The 22,550-nt window shown below is 38.6% G+C and overlaps 1 protein-coding gene across 9 annotated transcripts in view; it reads left to right on the top strand.

Annotated features, from left to right (window-relative positions):
• NOX1 (NADPH oxidase 1) overlaps nucleotides 1–20,928 on the top strand; it is a 42,743-nt gene extending 21,815 nt beyond the window's left edge. For 8 of the 9 annotated variants that reach the window (XM_029929747.1, XM_029929740.1, XM_029929742.1 and 5 more), the window contains 6 exons: nucleotides 6,444–6,536; nucleotides 8,166–8,401; nucleotides 8,619–8,781; nucleotides 9,226–9,372; nucleotides 9,568–9,692; nucleotides 19,595–20,928. In XM_029929747.1, coding sequence (XP_029785607.1) covers nucleotides 6,444–6,536; nucleotides 8,166–8,401; nucleotides 8,619–8,781; nucleotides 9,226–9,372; nucleotides 9,568–9,692; nucleotides 19,595–19,721 — 891 coding nt within the window. In that variant the 3' untranslated portion in view covers nucleotides 19,722–20,928. Of the gene's footprint in view, nucleotides 1–6,443; nucleotides 6,537–8,165; nucleotides 8,402–8,618; nucleotides 8,782–9,225; nucleotides 9,373–9,567; nucleotides 9,693–19,370; nucleotides 19,440–19,594 lie in introns of all 9 variants that reach the window. The other variant, XM_029929746.1, reaches the window with a different exon arrangement.
• Nucleotides 20,929–22,550: the final 1,622 nt, after the last annotated feature.

Genomic DNA, 22,550 nt, shown 5'->3' with positions numbered 1-22,550 from the left:
GTAGTACTTGTTTTGTTTGTTGGTGTGTTTGCTTATTTAATACATTCTGTCAAGGACAGAAATTGCATGCTGGTTTTTTTCCCCCCTAGGGAGTGTGTCTTGGGTTTTTCCTTATTATTTTCTTTACTTTTTTTTTCCTCTTCTTTTTATGGTGGTGGGGGTGGTTATGTTTAATTGAAGTTGCTTTTACAGCACCAAAGGCTTAATCATCCATTTTCTATATAAAAAGTAGCTACTTTTTTGCATGGACCTCAAGTGTACTGTAGTACAGAGGTGGAATTTAAGGAAAGGTATTAAGCAGGCTGTTTTAGCTTATGGGCAAGTAATAAATTATATCATGTATCTTGAATGTATCTTAGATAAGCTGCTATATTACAATTGCCACTTCAGATAGCTGTGAAATTAGGTGATTAACTAGTTGGTACCTAACCTTCTAATTTCTGTATAAGTCTAGTTACATGAAATAGAAGTGGGGGTTTTGATTTTTTACTTTGCTTTTCTGTTTGGAGTATCATTGTAACTACTGTATTGTAAATGATGGAAAATAATTGCATATGTTAAAAAATAAATTGTATAAAAAAATAAAAGACCTTGAAGCCAAAAGAGAAATTATAATAAATTTGAATAAAGATATGTTAAAATCTATTATATATATTTTTAGTTTTTATATAAATTCCAGCATAATTAACATGCAGTGTAATATTAATTTTAAGTATACAGTATAGTGATTCAACACCTCCATACAACACCTGATGATCATCACAACAAATATAGTCCTTTATTCCCATCATCCACCCACCTCTCCTCTGGTAACCGTCAGTTTGTTCTTTATAGTTAAGACTCTGTTTCTTGGTTTGCCCCTCTCTCTTTTCTTTTCCCTATGGTCTTTTTTTTGTTTCTTAAAGTCCACATGTGAATGAGATTTGTCTCTCTCTGACTGACTTATTTCACTTAGCACAATACTCTCTAGCTCCATCCATGTCATTGCAAATGGCAAGGTTTCATTCTTTTTTATGGCTAAGTAATATTCTATTGTATATATACACCACTTCTTTATTTATTCGTCAATGGACATTTGGACTGTTTCCATATATTGTAGATAATGCTGCTATAAATATCCAGTTGCATGTTTCCCTTCGAGTCAGTATTTTTGTATTCTTTGGGTAAATACCTAGTAGTGCCATTGCCACTAGATCATAGGGTAGTTCTATTTTTCACTTTTTGAGGAACCTTCATACTGTTTCCCAGAGTGGCTGCACCAGTTTGCATTCCCACCAACAGTGCAAGAGGGTTCCCCTTTTTCTGTATCCTTGCCAACACCTGTTGTTAATTTTAGCCATTCTGACTGGTGTAAGGTGATATCTCATTGTAATTTTCATTTACATTTCCCTAATGATGAGTGACCTTGAGCATCTTTTCATGTGTCTGTTTACCATCTGTGTGTCTTCTTTAGAAAAATGTCTATTCATGTCTTCTGCACATTTTTTAAATTGGATTATTTGTTTTTTGGGTGTTGAGTTTTGTAAGTTCTTAATATATTTTGGATACTAGCTCTTTATTGGATATGTCATTTGCAAATATCTTCTCACATTCCATCGGTTGCCTTTTAGTTTTGATAGTTTCTTTCAGTTGCAGAAGCATTTAATTTGATGTGGTCCCAGCAGTCTATTTTTGCTTTTATTTCCCTTGCCACAGAAGACATATCTAGATAATGTTGCAGAGTGCCTGGGTGACTCAGTCAGTTAAGCAACCAACTCTTGATTTTAGCTTAGGTCATGATCTCACTGTTTGTGAGGTTGAGCCCTGCTTTCGGGCTCTGTGCTGACAGTATGGAGTCTGCTTGGGCTTCACTGTCTTCTCTCTCTCTGCCCCTCCCTCACTCATGCTCTCTCTCTCTCTTTCTATAAAACAAATAAACTTAAAAAAGATACAGAAATATTGTTACAGCCAATGTCATAGAAATCACTGCCTGTTTTCTCTTCTAGAATTTTTATAGTTTCAGGTCTCACATCTAGGTGTTTAATCCATTTTGAGTTTATTTTTGTGTATGGATGAGAAAGTGGTCCAGTATCATTCTTTGCATGTTGCTGTCCAATTTTCCCAACACTATTTGTTGAAGAGACTGTCTTTTTCCCATTAGATATACTTTCCTGCTTTGTTGAAGATTAATTGATGATACAGTTGTGGGTTCGTTTCTGGTTTTTTTTTTAAATTCTGTTCCATTGATCTATGTGACTATATTTTTAAATTATTTTTTTAAATGTATCTATTTTTGAGAGAGAGAGAGAAAAAGAGTGTGAGCAGGGGAGGGGCAGAGAGAGAGGGAGACAGAAAATTTGAATCAGGCTCCAGGCTCTGAGCTGTCAGCACAGAGCCCAAATGCAGGGCTCAAATCCACAAACCGTGAGATCATGACCTGAGCCAAAGTCAGACACTTAACTGACTGAGCCATCCAGGCGCTCCAGATCTATGTGTCCAGTTTTGTGCTGGTGGCATACTGTTTTGCTCACTACAGATTTGTAATATAACTTAAAGTCTGGAATTGTGATGCCTCCAGTTTTGTTCTTCGTTTTCAAGACTGCTTTGGCTATTCAGGGTCTTTTGTGGATCCATACCAATTTTAAGATTGTTTGTTCTAGTTCTGTGAAAAATGTTGTTGGCATTTTGATAAGGATCGCATTAAATCTGTAGATTGCTTTGGGTAGTATGGACATATTGACAGTATTTGTCTTCCAATCCATGAACATGGAATGTCTTTCCATTTCTTTGTGTCTTCAATTTCTTTCATCAGTGCTTTATTGTTTTCAGAGTATGGCTCTCTCATATCTTTGGTTAACTTTATTCCTAGGTATTTTATTATTTTTTGTGCAATAATAGTAAGTGATGTTGCTTTCTTGATTTCTCTTTCTGCTGTTTCACTGAAACATTGTTTTTATTTATTTATTTTTTGCTTTTGTTTTTCATAGTTTATTGTCAAGTTGGTTTCCATATAACACCCAGTGTTCATCCCAACAAGTGCCTCCCTCCATGCCCATCAACCCCCTTCTTCTCTCCCCCTCCCCCATCAGCCCTTAGTTTGTTCTCAGTATTCAGGAATCTCTCATGATTTGCCTCCCTCCCTTTTTTTAACTATTTCTCCTCTTCCCCTCCCCCATGGCCTTCTGTTAAGTTTCTTCTGTTCCACATATGAGTGAAAACATATGGTATCTGTCCTTCTCTGCCTGACTTATTTCACTTAGCATGACACCCTCGAGGTCCATCCACTTTGCTACAAATGGCCAGATTTCATTCTTTCTCATTGCCATGTAGTGCTCCATTGTGTATATATACCACATCTTCTTGATCCATTCATCAGGTGATGGACATTTAGGCTCTTTCCATGATGTGGCTATTGTTGAAAGTGCCGCTATGAACATTGGGGTACATGAGCCCCTATGCATCAGCACTTCTGTATCCGTTGGGTAAATCCCTAGCAGTGCTATTGCTGGGTCATAAGGGAGTTCTATGGATAGTTTTTTGAGGAACTTCCATGCTGTTTTCCAGGGCAGCTGCACCAGTTTACATTCCCACCAACGGTGTGGGAGGGTGTCTGTTTCTCCACATCCTCACCAGCATCCATAGTCTCTTGATTTGTTCATTTTAGCCACTCTGACTGGTGTGAGGTGGTATCTCAGAGTGGTTTTGATTTGTATTTCCCTGATGATGAATGACGCTGAGCATTGTTTCATGTGTCTATTGGCCATCTGGATGTCCTCTTTGGAGAATGTCTATTCATGTCTCCTGCCCATTTCTTCACTGGATCATTTGGTTCTTCGGTGTGGAGTTGGGTGAGTTCCCTGTAGATTTTGGATACGGTTAGTATCTAATATGTCATTTGCAACTATCTTTTCCCATTCCGTTGGTTGCCTATTAGTTTTGTTAATTGTTTCCATTGCAGTACAGAAGCTTTTTATCTTGATGAGGTCCCAATAGTTCATTTTTGCTCTTGATTCCCTTGCTTTTGGGGATGTGTCAAGTAAGAAATTATTGCAGTTGAGGTCAAGGAGGTTGTTTCCTGCTTTATTCTCTAGGGTTTTGATAGTTTCCTGTCTCACATATAGGCCCTTCATCCATTTTGAGTATTTTTGGGTGTGTATGGCATAAGAAAGTGATCTAGTGAAGCATTTGTTTTTAAAAAGCTGTATGGTATACCATTTTTGTCAAAATTTTTACATGATCATTTTGAATGACTTTGAGGGCATTATGCAAAGTAAAATAAGTCAGACAGAAAAAGCCAAAACTTTATGATCTCACTTATATGTGGAATCATACTTTAATAAACCTAGCTCACAGATACAGAGAACAGATTGGTGAGTGCCAGAGGCAGGGGATGGGAAAATGGGCAAAATGGGTGAAGATGGTCAAAAGGTACCAACTTCCAGTCAGGGGTATGTCATGTACAGCATGGTGACTACAGTTGATAATACTGTATCACATATTTGAAAGTTGCTAGGAGAGTAGATGTTAAAACTTCTCAGGACAAGAAAAAATATTTTGCAACGATGTATGATGATGGGTATTAACTAGACCTTTTGTGATAATTTTGCAGTATATACAAATATTGAATCATTATGGTGTACAACTGAAAGTAATATAATGACAAATGTGAGTTATATCTCAATACAAAAAAGTAAATAAAAATTAAAGAAGAGAGAAAGTTTGGTATTGGCAAAAGAAATCTGTGTGGTATACCATTTTTGTCATTTTTTTTCTTAGTAAATAATATGGCCATTACTATGCTCGTATACTTTATTATACCTTAATTATATCTTTATGCTCCATTTCCTAAATGTGAAATTTCTGGCTCAAAGAGAAGTAATGTTTTCAAGGTTGTTGGGATGTATTGCCACATTGCTCTCTGGGAAGATACTACTTGTTTGTCCTCCATTAGCTGCAGATGTGAATGTGCCCATTTCCCTACATCCCAGTTAATGGTGGGCATTATTGTTTAAAGTTGTTTTACCCAATATTAGAGGCAAAAATGCTAATTTTAAATTTTATATAGAGAGAGCACATGTGAGCAGGGAAGAGAGAGAGGGAGAGATTGAGAGAGAACCTTAAGAAGGCTGCATGCTCAGCATGGGGGCTCATTACCACAACCCTGGGATCATGACCTGAGCTGACATCAAGAGTCAAAGGTTCAACTGACTGAGCCACCCAGGTTCTCTAAAATGCTATTTTGGTTTGGAGTGCCTGGGTGGCTCAGTGGGTTAAGTGTCCAACTTCAGCTCTGGTCATGAACTCACGGTTTGTAAGTTCGAGCCTGACAGCTCAGAGCCTGGAATCTGCTTCGAATTCTGTGACTCCCTTTATCATTCTGTCTCTCCCCCACTCACGTGCTCTCTTTCTCTCTCTCAAAAATAAATAAACATTAAAAATATAAAATGCTATTTTGGTTTAATATTCATTTTTCTTATTACTTCTGAGTTTAATTTTCCCCATATTGTTATCAACCATTTTTTAAAAATATTTTTTTGTGTATTTTCTTTGAACACATGGGTATCTTTTCCAAATAAGGAATAGTATCAACTTGTATAATATCCACTTTCAAGTTCACCTGCCCCATCTCCGCCCCTTTCCTCCCTAAAGATATCTAAGGAAGTTGTTTGCTTGCAACAGCATAAGACATCATTCCACGTAGTTCTGATGTATCATACTGAAGGAATTGTTCAAGTAAGGACCTGACTGAGCATTGCTAGGAAATACATTTTTAGTAGCTCATGTACATATGGAAGCAACCTGCTACCTTTGAGAAGATCTCTGGGATAGAAAGGCTACTTTAAAAATTTTAGATAAGATAAAAAGTATATTACTATGTTGGGTATTTTGAACACCTGAAAAAAGAGGTGATGGATAAATACCGAGTTTTATATACTGTTACCAATAGTGTCAGTCACTTTCCCTTTTTTGTTAGTTGTTTTGTTTTTTATCATCTGCTTCTATGTTGCATCTACTTCCTCTTTTGGAGTTTTCAGATTGGACAAATTGTCCTGGAGGACTACCTTAGAGTCTTAAAATTAAAATGTATATATAATTTAAGATATGTATTTGTATCATTATATGTATATTTATTTGTATGTGTATACATATGTACATATACATACATATATACATATATATACATATACATACATATATACATATATATATATACACACACACATATAGACCTGTAAAACTTCAGGAAATGATGTGCTTTATGAGTAGCAGATTAGCAAACAAAACCATTTTAACTTATTCTGTTCCATTTCCATCCTCAAGGTTTGGTGAAATTAGTGGGTTAATAATGATACACATCAGAAAACTGAATAAATATTACTGAATGAAAAAATGAACTGCTGCACAAATAAATCCTAAACAATATATTAATGTGTAACCTCATTTTTTATTCTTTTTCTGTGCAGTCTTGGAAGTGGATCCTTGCAACAGGCATTCTTTATATCTTTGAAAGGATTCTCCGATTTTATCGCTCAAAGCAGAAGGTTGTGATTACCAAGGTAATGAATATATACTTTCCCCTAGCTGTGATAAGAGTCTTATTCTTCCTGATTATAGGAATAAATTGCCATGTTGTCACCCTGAAAGGAATAAAAAAGAACTGGGGGGCAATGTATTTTAGTTCTTCCAGTGTTGGACAAAATTATGGGAAAAATGGTTTGGCAGAAATCATCAGGATGGGTCTATGTCAGAGGTTGCAAACAGGTGGCCTGAGCCAGATGTAGCCCACAGACATATTTTGGTTGGCCCACACGCTGATTGTTTAGAAAGTTTAATTGGTTGCTAACATTTAAAAATCTGGATGGAGGCTTTTACAGTAAACGAAAAATGGTATTTCTATCTTCTTCCGAAGAATCAGACAACCTGATATTTATTTGTTTATTTATTTATAAAATATGTTTATTTAAATTCATGTTAGTTAATACACAGCACAGTATAGGTTTCAGGAGTAGAACTCAGTGATGCATCATTTACATATGATACCCAGTGCTCATCACTCATCACAAGTGTCTTCCTTAATGCCCATCACCCACTTAGCCCATCCTCCACCACATGTATCACCTCCAGCAACCTTCACATTGTTCTCTGTAATTAAGAGTCTCTTATGGTTTGTCTCCCTCTCTGTTTTTATCTTATTTTTCCTTTCCTTCCCCTATGTTCATCTGTTGTGTTTCTTAAATTCCACATATGAGTGAAGTCATCTGATTTTTGTCTTTCTCTGACTCACTTATTTTTCTTAGCATAATATGTTCCAGTTCCACTCAAATTGTTGTAAATGAAAAGATTTCATTCTTTTTGATATCTGAGCAGTATTCCAGCTTCTTTGTCCATTCAGCAGTCAATGGACATTTTGGCTCTTTCTATAATTTGGCCATTGTTGTTGATAATGCTGCTAGAAACATGGGGTGCATGTGCCCCTTTGAATCAGCATTTTTGTATCCTTTGGATAAATACCTTGTAGTGAAGAATCAGGCAATGTGATAATGCTGAGTTGCACTTCCATAGCGCAACCACTGTCTGGACAAAGTAACTGCTGCAATCTTTAATTTTTTTAATGTTTATTTATTTTTGAGAGTGAGAGAGACAGAGTGCGAACGGGGGAGGGGCAGAGAGAGAAAAGGAAACAGACTTTGAAGCGGGCTCCAGGCTCTGAGCCACCAGCGTGGAGCTTGACTTGGGGCTTTAACTCCTGAACTGCGAGATCATGACCTGAGCAGAAGTTAAATGCTTAACTAACGACCTACCCAGGCACCCCATTGCTGCCACCTTTAGAAAGGATTTCCACTAGCAGTTCCCCACCAAGACCTGCCCTCCGGCTTTACTCTTTTATTTCATCTGCCTGCCCCCTTCACCATTTGAATTTACTTTCTCTAGGGGCGCCTGGGTGCTCAGTTGGTTAAGTGACCAACTTCGACTCAGGTCATGATCTCCCGGTTCGTGGGTTGGAGCCCCGCATTGGGCTCTGTGCTGACCGCTCAGAGCCTAGAGCCTGCTTCGGATTCTGTGTCTCCCTCTCTCTCTGCCTCGCCTCCATTCATGTTTTGTTTCTGTATCAGTAATAAATAAAAATATTTAAAAAAATTTTAAAGAAGAATTTACTTCCTCTGGCCTCTGTGCTCCATTCATAGGTTGTGAAGCACCCATCCAATGTTTTGGAATTGCAGATGAGCAAGCGTGGCTTCAGCATGGAAGTGGGACAATATATTTTTGTTAACTGTCCCTCAATCTCATACTTGGAGTGGCATCCCTTTACTCTGACCTCTGCTCCAGAGGAAGACTTCTTCTCCATCCATATCAGAGCAGTGGGAGACTGGACAGAAAGTCTCATAAGGGCTTTTGAGCAAAAGCATTCACCAATGCCCAGGTAGGTCCCTGAGACCAGTAGAGACCCAAATGAAGACACAGACAAGCAGAAAATAGAAAGCAATTCCTTGTTGAAACTTAAGTCTGGTACAATATAATATGATTAAAATAAACAGGCACTAAATGAGCCATGGGAACAGCTATGTCTCTGGGAGGATGTTTCAGGTTGGAGGTGTAAGTGAGACTTCACTTGCCTATTGTCTTCTGTCTTCTGCTAGGATTGAGGTGGATGGTCCCTTTGGCACTGTCAGTGAAGATGTTTTCCAGTATGAAGTGGCTGTGTTGGTCGGAGCAGGAATTGGGGTCACCCCCTTTGCTTCCATCTTAAAATCTATCTGGTACAAGTTTTGGCATGCAGATCACAACCTTAAAACACAAACGGTAACTCCCTTATACCACTTTGCATCTGGTCTGGTCTGGACAGGTCTATTGCTTTCACGGGTTAAACCCTTTATAATTGATAAGAGAGTAACCATCCCTGGAGCTATGAGAGTGAGTGATCATTTCTCTCTGACAAGGTATCCACTTCTACAGACTCATCGGAAGAAGAGGGTCTTCATTTTCAATATGGAGTTTAAAATCACCTTGAACCAAAAATGATTTTGGAAGTCTTTTTCCTTAAGGGAAATTGTAAGAGCTCTGGATATTCATGCTGCCTAATGTCTGCTGCTCTGTCGAAGTAATTTTTCAGGTCACTCTTAGATTTGATCAACAAATACACAGTATATGTGCATAATCATGCCACCACAGTGTACATCATGAAGGCACTTAGATGTACATCATGAAGGCACTTAGTAAGGCTATGTTCTCTCTTGCTAATTCCAGATCTATTTCTACTGGATCTGCAGGGAGACAGGTGCTTTTGCCTGGTTCAGTGACCTATTGGCTTCTCTGGAACATGAGATGGAGGAATTAGGCAAAGTGGATTTTCTAAACTACCATCTCTTTCTCACTGGATGGGACACCAACATTGTGAGTTCAAACAACACACTAATTCCATGTTAGACACAAGATAAATGTTAGACAAGGTCATGAATGCTGACTGGAAATAATTATTTCTTATGATTTCTTACCTGCCCTCACCCTGACCCCTAAGTTTAAAAGTGGCTGAAGAAAGAGTCAGCTATCAGGATCTGCTTCTTCTAACTTTTATTTCTTTGACTCCAGGCTGGTCATGCCACATTAAACTTTGACAAGGCCACTGACATCCTGACAGGTCTGAAACAGAAGACCTCATTTGGGAGACCCATGTGGGACAATGAATTTTCTACAATAGCTAATGCCCACCCCAAGTAAGTGTATTTTCCTCTGAGTTGAGTTTGCAGTTAGAGTTTAGGAAAGATATTATAACATGTTGAGCATTCTTGGCTCGGCGCAGAAACTATTTGCATCATTCTCAGATTCTTGCTTAAAACTGAAAAAGATTCATCTAGGGTTTTAGCCAAATAAGGGTTATGACCTTGTAATTGATGAGAAGATGTTTGCTGCTCCTGCAAGTGCCCATTAAAATAAGGCAACTCAGTTCCGATTAGTATTATAGAATAAAATGGGAAACTGGAAGAATTCAAACACGTTGTTTTTGACCTTAACAATCCCTACTTAAAGTAAGAAAGGTGTAGTGTGTATTATCTAGTTAACTGGTGACCTAACCTTGGTCTTTCTGAAAGAGTTTTGAGACATGCTAGAGCATATAGGAAAACCTGGTGCCATGAAACCAGCCAAATTCCAATGGGAAAGAGACTAAGCTGATCATTTGGATAAATTCCTGGAACAAGTTGGCAGCTAGGGATCAATTTAATTTCACAAACATTATTGATTACCTCTATGAGCTCAGCACTCATTATTCTAGAAGGTTTGGAGGTTGAAAGAGAAATAGAATATGGTTCTTGCCCTCAAGGAGCATACGTTTTAATAAGAGATGCATACAGTCAACCCAAAGCAGAATAGCGCACTCCACGAAACAGGTACAGAGATATCAAGGGAAGGAAAGTGTGTGCCCACATAGGGTGATCAGGGCAGGCTTCATGAAGGCAATAGTGAGAATGCATAGTCCCTTGGATTCAGATGACCCTGGGTCTTAATGTTAGTTCTGACATTTCTATTCCTGGGATCTTGAGCTAGAAAATCCTCTGATCTTCAGACTTCTTACCTATAAAATGGGGATTATATGAGTAAATGCCTTCTCTTCTCACTTGCAGAATTGTTATAAACATTAAACATATACCTATATGAAAAATGCTCTATAAACAGGAAAGCAGCATTTAAACAAGAGATTATGTTAATTATAGTGTTGAGCTGACCATAGTTGATGTTGTGAGAATGGATGACATTCCCAGGAGAGAGCGGTGGTGGACAAAAGTATTAAGAAATGCTTACATTGGGTGGGAAGGGAGGAAAATGAGCCAGGGAAGTAGAAGAATGTGGAGAAGTGGTGTCACAGAAGCCAAGGAAGGAAATATTAAAGAAGTGGAGGTGTGGCAGGGTCCAGGAAATGCTTATTTAACTTAAAGATGACCTAAGCATATTTATAGACAGAACAGAAACCAGTACATAGGAATAAAATAAATACACAAAAATGGGGATGGGCACCTGGTTGGCTCAGTAGGTTAAGTGTCCGACTTTTGATTTCAGCTCAAGTCACGATCTCATTGTTTATGGGATCAAACCCTGCATTGGGCTCTGTGAAAACAGCATGTAGCTTGCTTGGGATTCTCTCTCTCTCTGTCCCACCTGCTCAAGCTTGCTCGCTCCCTCTCTCTCTCTCTCTCTCTCTCTCTCTCTCTCTCTCTCTGTCTAAATAAATAAATTTTTAAAAAACTTTAAAAAATGGGGAGAGGGCTAGGATAGTCATCATAAAAGATGGGCAATAAGAGTTGATGAGGGAGTAGAAAAATTGTAGGAGAGTTTCTCTCACCTTTTTTTGTGGGAATGTGAAATGGTGCAGCACTTTGGGAAAAACTCTGGCATTTACTCAAAATGTTAAACATAGAGTTACCACATGACTCAACAATTTCACCCCTAAGTATATGCCCAACCAGAATGGAAAATAGCCTTTGCTATTCACACAAAACCTTGTACATGAATGCATGTAGAATAGCTAAAAAGTGGAAACAACCCAAGTATCCATCAATAGATGAATGGAAACAACATATGGTATATCCACATAATGGAATATTATTCAGCTGTAAAACAAACAAACAAAAAGAAGTGAAGTACTGGAAAATGCTAGGACATGAGTGCCCTTTATTATTATTTTTTATTAAGAGTTAATTGCCAAGTTGGTTTCCGTATAACACCCAGTTCTCATCCCCACAAGTGTACCCCTCCATGACCATTACCCCCCACCCACTTTCCTCCTCCCTCGTCAGCTCTCAGTTTGTTTTTAGTATTCAAGGGTCTCTCATGATTTGCCCCCTCCCTCTGCCTAACTGTCTTTTCCCCTTCTTCCCCTTCCCATGGTCGCTTGTTAGGTTTCTCCTGATAGACCTATGAGTGAAAACATATGTTATCTATCCTTCTCTGCCTGACTTATTTCCCTTAGCATGACTCCCTTGAGGGTCCACCCACTTTGCTATGAATGGCCACATTTCATTCTTTCTCATTGCTATGTAGTATTCCATTGTGTATGGATACCACATATTTTTGATCCATTCATCAGGTGATGGACATTGAGGCTCTTTCCATGATTTGTCTATTGTTGACAGTGCTGCTATGAACATTGGGGTTCATATGCCCTTATGCATCAGCACTCCTGTGTCCCTTGGGTAAATCCCTAGCAGTGCTATTGCTTGGACATAGGGGAGTTCTATTGATAGTTTTTTGAGGAACCTCCACACTGTTTTTCAGAGCGACTGCACCAGTTTACATTCCCACCAACAGTGTAGAAGGGTACCCGTCTCTCCACATCTTTGCCAGCATCTATAGTCTCTTGATTTGTTCATTTTAGCCACTCTGACATGTGTGAGGTGGTATCTTGGTGTGGTTTTGATTTGTGTTTCCCAGATGATGAGTGACACTGAGAATCGTCTCATGTGCCTCTTGGCATCTGGATGTCTTCTTTGGAGAAGTGTCTATTCATGTCTTCTGCCCATTTCATCACCCATTTTTCAGGGGTGGAGTTTGGTGAGTTCCTTGTAGATTTTGGAAACTAGCCCTTTATCCAATATGTCATTTGCTACTAACATTTCCCATTCTATCGGGTGCCTATTAGGTTTTTTTTTTTTTTTTACTGTGTCATTTGTAGTGCAGAAGCCTTTTATCTTGATGCGGTCCCAATAATTCATTTTTGTTCTTCATTCCTTTGCCTTTAGGGATGTGTCTAGTAGGAAATTGCTGCGATTGAGGTCAAGGAGGCTATTTCCTGCTTTCTTCTCGAGGGTTTTGATTGTTTCCTGTCTCACATTCAGGTCCTTTATCCATTTTGAGTTTATTTTTGTGTACGGTGTAAGAAAGTGGTCTAGTTTCATTCCTCTACATGTTGCTGTCCAGTTCTCCCAGCACCACCTGCTAAAGAGGCTGTCTTTTTTCCATTTGATACTCTTTCCTGCTTTGTCAAAGATTAATTGGCCATACACTTGTGGTCCAGTTTTGGTCTCTCTATTCTATTCCATTGGTCCATGTGTCTGTTTTTGTGCCAATACCATACTGTCTTGATGATGACAGATTTGTAGTAGAGGCAAAAGTCTGGGATTGTGATGCCTCCCATTTTGGTTTTTCTTCTTCAATATTACTTTGGCTATTCAGGGTTTTTTTTGTGGTTCCATATGAATTTTAGGATAGTTAGTTCTAGCTTTGAGAAGAATGCTGGTGCAGTTTTTATTGGGATTGCATTGAATGTGTAGATTGCTTTAGGTAATAATGACATTTTCACAATGTTTATTCTTCCGATCTGTGAGCACAGAATGTTTTTCCATTTCTTTGTGTCTTCTTCACTTTCTTTCATAAGCTTTCTATAGTTTTCATCATACAGGTCTTTTACATCTTTGGTTAGGTTTATTCCTAGGTATTATGGTTTTACGTGCAATTGTGAATGGGATCAGTTTCTTGATTTATCATTCTGTTGCTTCATTATTGGTGTATAAAAATGCAATCTATTTTTGCACATTGATTTTGTACCCTGCGACTTTGCTGAATTCCTGGATCAGTTCTAAAAGGCTTCTGGTGGAGTTGATCGGGTTTTCCATGTAGAGTATCATGTCACCTGAAAAAAGTGAAAGTTTGATTTCTTCTTTGATGATTCTGATGCCTTTTATTTCCTTTTATTGTCTGATTACTGATGCTAGGAATTCCAGCACTATGTTAAACAATAGTGATGAAAGTGGACACCCCTGTCATGTTTCTGATCTCAGTTATTCCCCATTGAGGACGATATTAGCTGTGTGCTTTTCATTAATTGCTTTTATAATGTTTAAGTAAGTTCCTTCTAACCCGACTTTCTCAAGGGTTTCTATTAAGAAAGGGTGCTGTATTTTGTCAAATACTTTTTCTGCATATATCGACAGGATCATATGGTTTTTATCTTTTCTTTTGTTAATGGGATGTATCACATTGATGGACCTGCGAATATTGAACCAGCCCTGTAACCCAGAAATGAATTCCACTTGATCATGGTGAATAATTCTTTGTATATGTTGTTAAATTCAGTTTGCTAGTATCTTGTTGAGTATTTTTCCATCTGTATTCATTAAGGAAATTGGCCAGTAGTTCACTTTTCTTATTGGGTCTCTGTCTGGTTTAGGTATCAAGGTGATGCTGGCTTCATAGAAAGAGTTTGAAAGTTTTCCTTCTATTTCTATTTTTTGGAATAGCTTGAGATGGATGGGTGTTAATTCTGCTTTAAATGTCTGGTAGAATTCCCCTGGAAATCTCTCCAGCCCTGGGCTTTTATTCTTTGGGAGATTTTTGATAACTGATTCGATTTCTTCACTGGTTATGGGTCTGTTCAGATTTTTTATCTATTCCCGTTTGAATTTTTATAGTGCATATGTGAATAGGAATTATCCATTTCTTCTAGGTTGTCCAGTTTGTTGGCATATAATTTTTCATCGTAATCTCTGGTGATTGCTTGTATTTCTAAGGGATTGTTTGTAATAGAACCTTTTTCATTCATGATTTTGTCTATCTGGGTATTTTATCTTTTCTTTCTGAGGAACCTGGCTAGAGGTTTATCAATTTTGTTTCTTTTTTCAAAAAAACCAACTCTTGGTTTCACTGATATCTTCAATTGTTTTTTTGGATTCTATATTATTTATTTCAGCCCTGATCTTTATTAATTCTCCTTTTCTGCTAGGTTTGGGGTGCTCTTGCTGCTCCCTTCCTAGTTTCCTTAGGTGCACTGTTAGATTTTGAGTTTGGGCTTTTTCTGGTTTGGTGAAATAGGCCTGGATTGCAATAAAATTTCCTCTTAGGACTGCCTTTGCTGTGTCCTAGAGAGTTTGGATTGTTGTATTTTAATTTTCATTTGTTCCCATATATTTTTAAATTTCTTCTCTAATTGCCTGATTGGCTCATTCATTTTTTAGTAGGATGGTTTTTAGCCTCCACACTTTTGGAAGTTTTCCAGACTTTTTCCTGTGATTGATTTCAAGTTTCATAGCACGGTGATCTGAAAGTGTGCATGGTATGATCGCAGTTTCTTTGTATTTATGGCGGGCTGTTTTATGACCCACTATGTGATCTATCTTGGAGAATGTGCCATGTGCACTCAAGAACGTGTATTCCCTAGCTTCCTGATGCAGAGTTACAAATATATCTATCAGTTCCCTCTGTTCCAATGTGTCATTCAGATCCATTGTTTCTTTAGTGATTTTCTGTCTGGTTGACCTATCCATTTCTGTCAGTGGAGTATTAAAGTCCCCTGCAATTAGCACATTCTTATCAATAAAATTGTTTCTGTTAGTGATTAGTTGTTTTATGTATTTGGGTGCTCTCGAAATCAGCACATAGATGTTTATAATTGTTAGTTTTTCCTGATGGAGAGACTCTGTAATTATTATATAATGTCCTTCTTCATCTTTTGTTACTGCATTTACTTTAAAGTCCAGTTTTTCCTAAATAAGTGTGGCTACTCCAGCTTTCTTTTGACTTCCAGTCACATGATAGATATTTCTCCATCCCGTTACTTTCAATCTGTAGGTGTCTTCAGGTCTAAGATGGGTCTCTTGTAGACAGAAAATAGATGTATCTTGTTTTTTTACCCATTCTGCTACCCTGTGTGGTTTGGTTGGAGCATTCAGTCCATTTACATTCAGTGTTATTATTGAAAAATGTGGGTTTAGATTCATTGTGTTCCTATAGAGTTCATGTTTTTAGTGATATCTCTTGTACCTTATATTCTTTCCTACATTTCCCTCATAGAATCTCTCTTAGGATTTCTTGTAGGGCTGGTTTGATGTTGGTGAATTCTCCCAATTTTTGTTTATGTGGGAACACCTTTATCTCTCCTTCTAGTTTTTTTTTAATGTTTTTAAATTTATTTTTGTGAGACAGAGAGAGACAGTGAGAGCAGGGGAGGGTCAGAGAGAGAGAGAGGGAGACACAGAATCTGAAACAGGCTCCAGCTTCTGAGCTAGCCGCCAGCACAGAGCGTGATGCAGGGCCCAAACCCATGAACCATGAGATCATTACCTGAGCAGAAGCCGGAAGCCAGACGCTTAACTGACTGAGCCACCCAGGCGCCCCTCTCCTATTTTGAATGACAGGCTCGCTGGATAAAGGATTCTTGGCTGCATATTTTTCCTGTTCATCACATTGAAGATTTCCTGCCATTCCTTTCTGGCCTGCCAAGTTTCAGTAGATTGCACTGTAATTACTCTGATAGGCTTCCCTTTGTATGTTAGGGCCCTTTTATTCAGAATTCTCTTTCTCTTTATATTTTGTCAGTGTCACTATGCTATGTCATGCTGAAGGTTGATTCAAGAAACATCTTAGGGGAGTTCTATGTGCCTCTTGAATTCCCGTGTTTTTTTTCCTTCCCCAGATTTGGGAAGTTGTCTGCTATAATTTGATGAACCACCCCTTCATGACCTTTTTTCTCTTTCTTCCTCTTCAGGAACCCCTACGATACGGATATTGTTCCGTTTGATTGTATCACTCAGGTCTCGAATTTTCCTTTCCTGCTCCTGTATCAATTTTTCTCTCTTTTTCTCAGCTTCATCTTTTGCTATAATTGTGTCTTCTTTTTTTTTAATAATTTTTTTGTTTTTTATTTATTTTTGAGAGACAGAGAGAGACAGCATGAGCAGGGGAGGGTCAGAGAGAGAGAGAGAGACAGACAGACAGACAGACAGACAGAATCTGAAGCAGGCTCCAGGCTCTGAGCTAGCTGTCAGCACAGATCCTGATGCGAAGGTCGGACCCACGAACTGTGAGATCATGACCTGAGCCGAAGCCAGACACTTATCCTACTGAGCCACTCAGGCGTCCCTATAACCGTGTCTTTTAATTCACCTATTCTCCTCTCTGCCTCTTCAATCTGTGCAGTGGCCACCTCCATTTTATTATGCACCTCATTTATAGCTTTTTTTTTTTTAACTTGTCACAGCTATGCTGAAGGTCCCTAGTCTGTGTATCAATAGCTTCTCTGATGGTTTTTTTCAAGCCCAGTGATTAATTTTATGACAGTTTTTCTAAATTCTTGTTGAGTTATGTTGTTTATGTCTGTTTTGAGCAGTTCTGTGGCTGTGATTTCTGCCTGGAATTTCTTTTGAGGAGAGTTCTTTCATTTCATCATTTTGGCTATTCTGTCTCTTGTCAGTTTTAAAAGGTCGTTATGCACTGTGCACCTGTTAATATTGCTATATTACAGGAGGCTCATTGACTGTCCAGGGTCTGTCATTTCAGGAAGTGTTCCTTTAATGGTGTCTCTCCGTTTCTCTTGTGACTTTGATTATTTTATTTCCATGCTCAGTGGTATTTGGGAATCTCCACCAGGTGTACTTTGGCTTGTTTCTTGAGATAGTCCTGAAAAGAACAACAGACAAACACACAGGGAAGAAAAGCATGCAACCGCAGAGACAAATCAAATAAATAAGCAAACCAAAATGGGAAAGGAAAAAAGAAAAGAAAAGAAGAGAAAAGAAAGGAAAAGAAAAGAGAAAAAGAAGGGGGGACAGAAATGACAAAGGACAGTCTGAGAGCGTAAAACCTGCGAAAGGGAGAGATAAGAATGAGATAAGGAAAAATTTATCTGGATGTTCAGAATTGATCTAATCACAGCAGTGTATACATGTTGGTCTTTCCCAGACTCCGGGGGGTGGGGGGAGGAGGCAAAATGAAGGAAAAAAAGAGAAAAGAAAATTAAAAAAAAATTTTTTTTAAAGCAGCTCTCCAGTGCTGATGGGCGTGGTTTGGCATAGGTAGGTTGGGTCTCAGGTGATTCTCTCTGAGGCCCAGCCTTTGGGGTTAGTGGCAGAAGAATGGCGGTGCCCCAAGCCCTTCTCAGCCCACGTATTGCAAACCACTTTTTTTAAAGTCCGATCTCCCTGTGCCAGGGGCAGGCCAAATTGTTTTTTTTCCCCCTAAACTCCGCCACTTTTCCAAATCCTAGTCTGTGTACTTTAATGCTGTTGCCCCAGATGAAATGAAATGAAATGAGATGACTTCCCGCAGGTGGGCGGCTTTCTAGCCAGGATTGAGTAAGGAGACTGGGGAGCCAGCTTTTCCCTGGCTCCGCCTGAGGTCACCAAGCCTCGGAGCCCAAGGGAGAACAAGCCCACTGAGAGGGAAGGATTTCTCTCCCAGCGCCTAGCGGCTGTATATGTTCTCTCCCCCTGGACCCATTAAAACAGCATGTTGGGGCACCTGGGTTGTTCAGTCGGTTAAGCATCCGGCTTCGGCTCAGGTCATGATCTCACGGTTTGTGGGTTCGAGCCCCGTGTTGGGCTCTGTGCTGACAGCTCAGAGCCTGGAGCCTGCCTTGGATTCTGCGTCTCCCTCTCTCTCTGACCCTGCCCTGCTCGCGCTGTCTCTGTCTCTCAAAAATAAGTAAAAAAACATTAAAAAAAAACTTTTTAAACAGCATGTTCAGTGCAAGAATCAGACCCAAAAGGCCACATACTGTATTATTCCATTTATATAAAATGTTCAGAACAGGAAAAACTGGAGATAAAATGTAGATTTGATGGTCTAGGGCTGGAAGGAGGTGGTTGGGAGGAAATGAGGAGTGACTGCTACTGTGTGTGGGTTTTTGGGGGGGGGGGGATGATGAAAATGTTCTCAGATTAGATAGTGGTGATAGTTGCACAACTTTGTGGCTATACTAAAAAGCACTAACTATACACTTTAAAAGTGTGAATGTTATGACATGTGAATTATATCTCAGTGAAATCAAAAGGAGTGGAGAGGAAAGTATAAGAGAAGGAAGGAGAGGGTGAGACGCAGAGCATAGTTAGATTATTTGGTGAGAAGGCTGACCACCTCTTCAGTGTGAGAAATTTTGAAGTGGGGATAAATGCACAACGGATGGCTCTAATGGCAGCTATCACATATGCACTTGCTATGTGCCAGACATTTTTCTAATTGCTTTACAAATGTCTTTTGTTTAAATAAGCCCCCAAACAACCTTGTGAGATGGGTACTATTTTTATCCCCGTTTTATAGGGGAGAAAACTGAAACAGAGGTTAAAGAAACTTGCCTAAAGTCACACAGCAGGGATAAGTGCCAGAGTTGTTATTTATACTTATTTTTTTTTAAGTTTATTTACTTATTTTGAGTGAGAGGACAAGTGGGGAAGGGGCAGAGAGAGGAGAGAATCTCAAGCAGGCTCTATGCTGTGAGCACAGAGTCCGATGTGGGGCTAGATCTCACAAACCACAAGATCATGATCTGAGCCGAAATCAAAGTCAGATGCTTAACTGACTGAGCCACCCATGTGCCCCATCAAAGCTGTTATTTCAACCCAGATAGCTGGGCTGCAGGGTCTAGCACTGAACCTCTACCCTGCACCAGATCTCCTATCTGTTCTCCACAGAATAGGCAAGGCTGCGTGCTGAGAGTGACAGAAGGCTGTGAGCACATTTGGGGCTTTCAAGCAGAAAAGGTAAGAAAACTACCATGAAGAAAGTGAGGCAATCAACAACCGAATCTTTACGCAAGTTTGTTGGAAGCAGTAGTGGCCTAGTGGAGGCAGTTTCTCCTTCCTCACGAACATACCAGCTTTTGCTGTATTCTTGCCCTATTGTTCCATTCCTGCAGGTCCGTGGTGGGAGTCTTCTTATGTGGTCCTCAGACTTTGGCAAAGAGCCTGAGTAAATGCTGTCACCAATACTCCAGTCTGGATCCTAGGAAGGTTCAATTCTACTTCAACAAAGAAAATTTCTGAATTACAGGAATGAGGATGGTAATCTGCATTTAGTCTCTCCTCTGAATCTCCAACAACTTACTTGGTCTGGTCAGGTACGAGCAGCCACATAAGGACAGTAACATGCGCATTCAGCTCTGACTCCCTGGCATTCTTTTTGGATTGGATTCAACTTCGATGTCACTGATCTTCATGAGGTCACAATCCTGGGATCCTTTCTTGGAAAAATGCAATGACTGAAGCAAGGCCTAACAGCAGAGGTGGTTGACAAGTTACACAACTTGACCCCAATTGATATTGATTCTAAGTGTTACTCTCTCCCAGGCTTTTGGTGGTATTTTCCCTTCCCTCTCACTTTCAAAGAAGATTTCTAAAGTAGGGTTATTTTTTAAATAAAAAATTTATTGAAGAATTAATGACAAAACATAATAAGCATAAATAATAAAACAATGAACATAAAAACAAGAACCCAATCCCTATATAACACTATGTACATTCTTACTGTTATTTGAAACAGTCTTATCCAGTGTGAATAGAAATTTGTGCTTTACTGTTTTTGCTTGTCAAGAAAAGGATTTTCCTCTTAATGAATGAATCTTTCATTACTTTATCTATGCTAGCCATTTGGGGAAGAAAATCTTGGAACTATGCTAATTGTAATTGAAATTGTATTCTAATTGAAAGATATATTGTCATTAGCTTGCATTGTTCTGTTGGAAATAACTGCAAAAACTTGAACTCCATTTTAGGTTGACTTAATCAACAGGGGCTCTTTATCACCATTTTTATTATGGGGGTTATTAATGTTTAGTTTTAAGAAAAGGTAATTTAAAAGTTTGATATGATGTTTTGGCTCTCCCCTATTAAGGAATCATTCACCTAATGACATAAGCAAAATGTCTTTTCTCCTATCAGAATGCTTTTTATTTCTGCCATCCACCCAGCTCTGGGCTGTTAGCAGTCACAGTGAATCAGTAGAAGACTGGGGCTCTTAAAAGAAATAAGAAAACCCACACTACATTGCACCCAGAGACAATTCAACTCGGTAGATTAGTAAGAATGTTTCTACTAAATTAGCATTATGGCACCTATTTTTCTACCACTAAGTGACCAAAAATGAATAAATGGTTGTTTCTAATTACCCAGAAAACTTTATGACTTGAAGGATTAGTAAGATCCATTTTCAGTAACTAGTCTGAACAAAATAAATGTTATCATGGACACATGATAGCTAATTGTGTTTCACTTATTTATTGGACATCAGGAAAAACTAGTGATGGGTATTTCTGTAGGAATTGGCTAGGATACCCCTACTATTGATTTCCTGGATTTCAACTATCTAAATTGTTTTGCAATGATTTAGGAAAATGCACAATGGAAACTTGAGGAGGTGGTTCCTCTTCGACAAACTGGTGACAGATGATAATTTGATCTTCACTGACTTTGATTCGGAATCTTAGTGTTCCTTGAAACTTATGAGTCCCTAACGACAAAAGATTCACTCTTCGTTTCAATGTCCAAATATACTGATGCTTCAAGATATGATTGCTGCTAAAATCAATACATTAAGGCCTAGAATATTCATGGAAGTAGGCAAAAAAGGTAATGATAATAATAAATCCTATGTATAATCAATATCCAAGCCCAAATTGGGGATGAGCATGATACCCAGAAAGCTCCTCAGCTGTTTTGATCAAGTTTTCTTTGTAAATTGTAATATGAAGTATCTTAGTCAGCAAACTTTTGTTGTAAATGTTTACACATCAGATTAGAAAATCCCTCAATTTCAGTGTCTCATAAAGTTGGTTATCATTGCATTCTTCTGCTTGACATGTAAGCAATATGCTATTACATTCTCTAAGCCTATGGCAGGCTTTTAATTCATTAGACCATAATCCTAACCCAGGGGGTAGGATTCTGAGAATATAAATAGGCTCAAAGAGTAGTTCCAGTGGAACTTTACTAATTATTAAGGCATCCCTTAACCTCTTGAGGTTGGCCTGATGGAGAGAAATCACATTCCTCCTTAATGCCACTATGACAGAGAGAATGCTAGGCTGCAAGCCACAGGTTGTCATGTCTATCTGCAAGGAAGCAGGCAGGGACAGGCCTAATGAGCAATAGGACTGCTTGTGTTCTATATTTGGTCCTCTTAAAATAAATGAGAATAATGTAAAAGTTTCAGGGTCTTCTGTTTTAATTTCCCAGAATAAATTTGGTTATAGGGAAAGACTGTAGGTTAGTGATTATCTAGAAGGTATAATGAAATGTATTTTGTTCATTTGATTTCTATTTAGTTTTTATTTCATCTCGAACATATGAAAAATTAGTGGCTTTTTTAATTTTCAAGGTTGACTACTGAGACTAAAGAGTGTTAGGATAGGTAAATGTCGTCTCTTGTGTTGCTGACACACTTGAACCAGTGCCAATACAACATTTTTGCCTTAACTCTGAACTATGCGGGTGAATAAACCTGCTATTGATAAAAAAAAAAAAAGTACATTTTGATCACTGGATTTTTCTACACTAAACACACCGTTCTGCTAGGCTCTTTGCTGTGTTGGCCTTCTGATCATTTTGTAGCTCTAACCACGGGCTATTTTCTCCCAGTAAACTCAGAAGTTCTAGCAACTTCTCAAAGGGCAAGTCACATTATTTCTGTTGGAAGCAAACAAAGCAAAAACTAAATTCCAGAAAACACTGCTTCTGAGAACTCTTGAATATCATCAAGAAGAATAAGTGGTTAACTTAATGGAAAAACAGAGCTATGGCAATATAACATTAAAGTACAATATTGTGGTAAGGGTTGAAAATACATTTAAGGTTTCACCTTTGGTGTTCAGCTTTTTA

The sequence above is a fragment of the Suricata suricatta genome, chromosome X (genome assembly GCF_006229205.1).
Source record: "Suricata suricatta isolate VVHF042 chromosome X, meerkat_22Aug2017_6uvM2_HiC, whole genome shotgun sequence".
NCBI classification, from domain to species: Eukaryota; Metazoa; Chordata; class Mammalia; order Carnivora; family Herpestidae; genus Suricata; species Suricata suricatta.
This window is presented reverse-complemented; position numbering and strand designations above follow the sequence as displayed.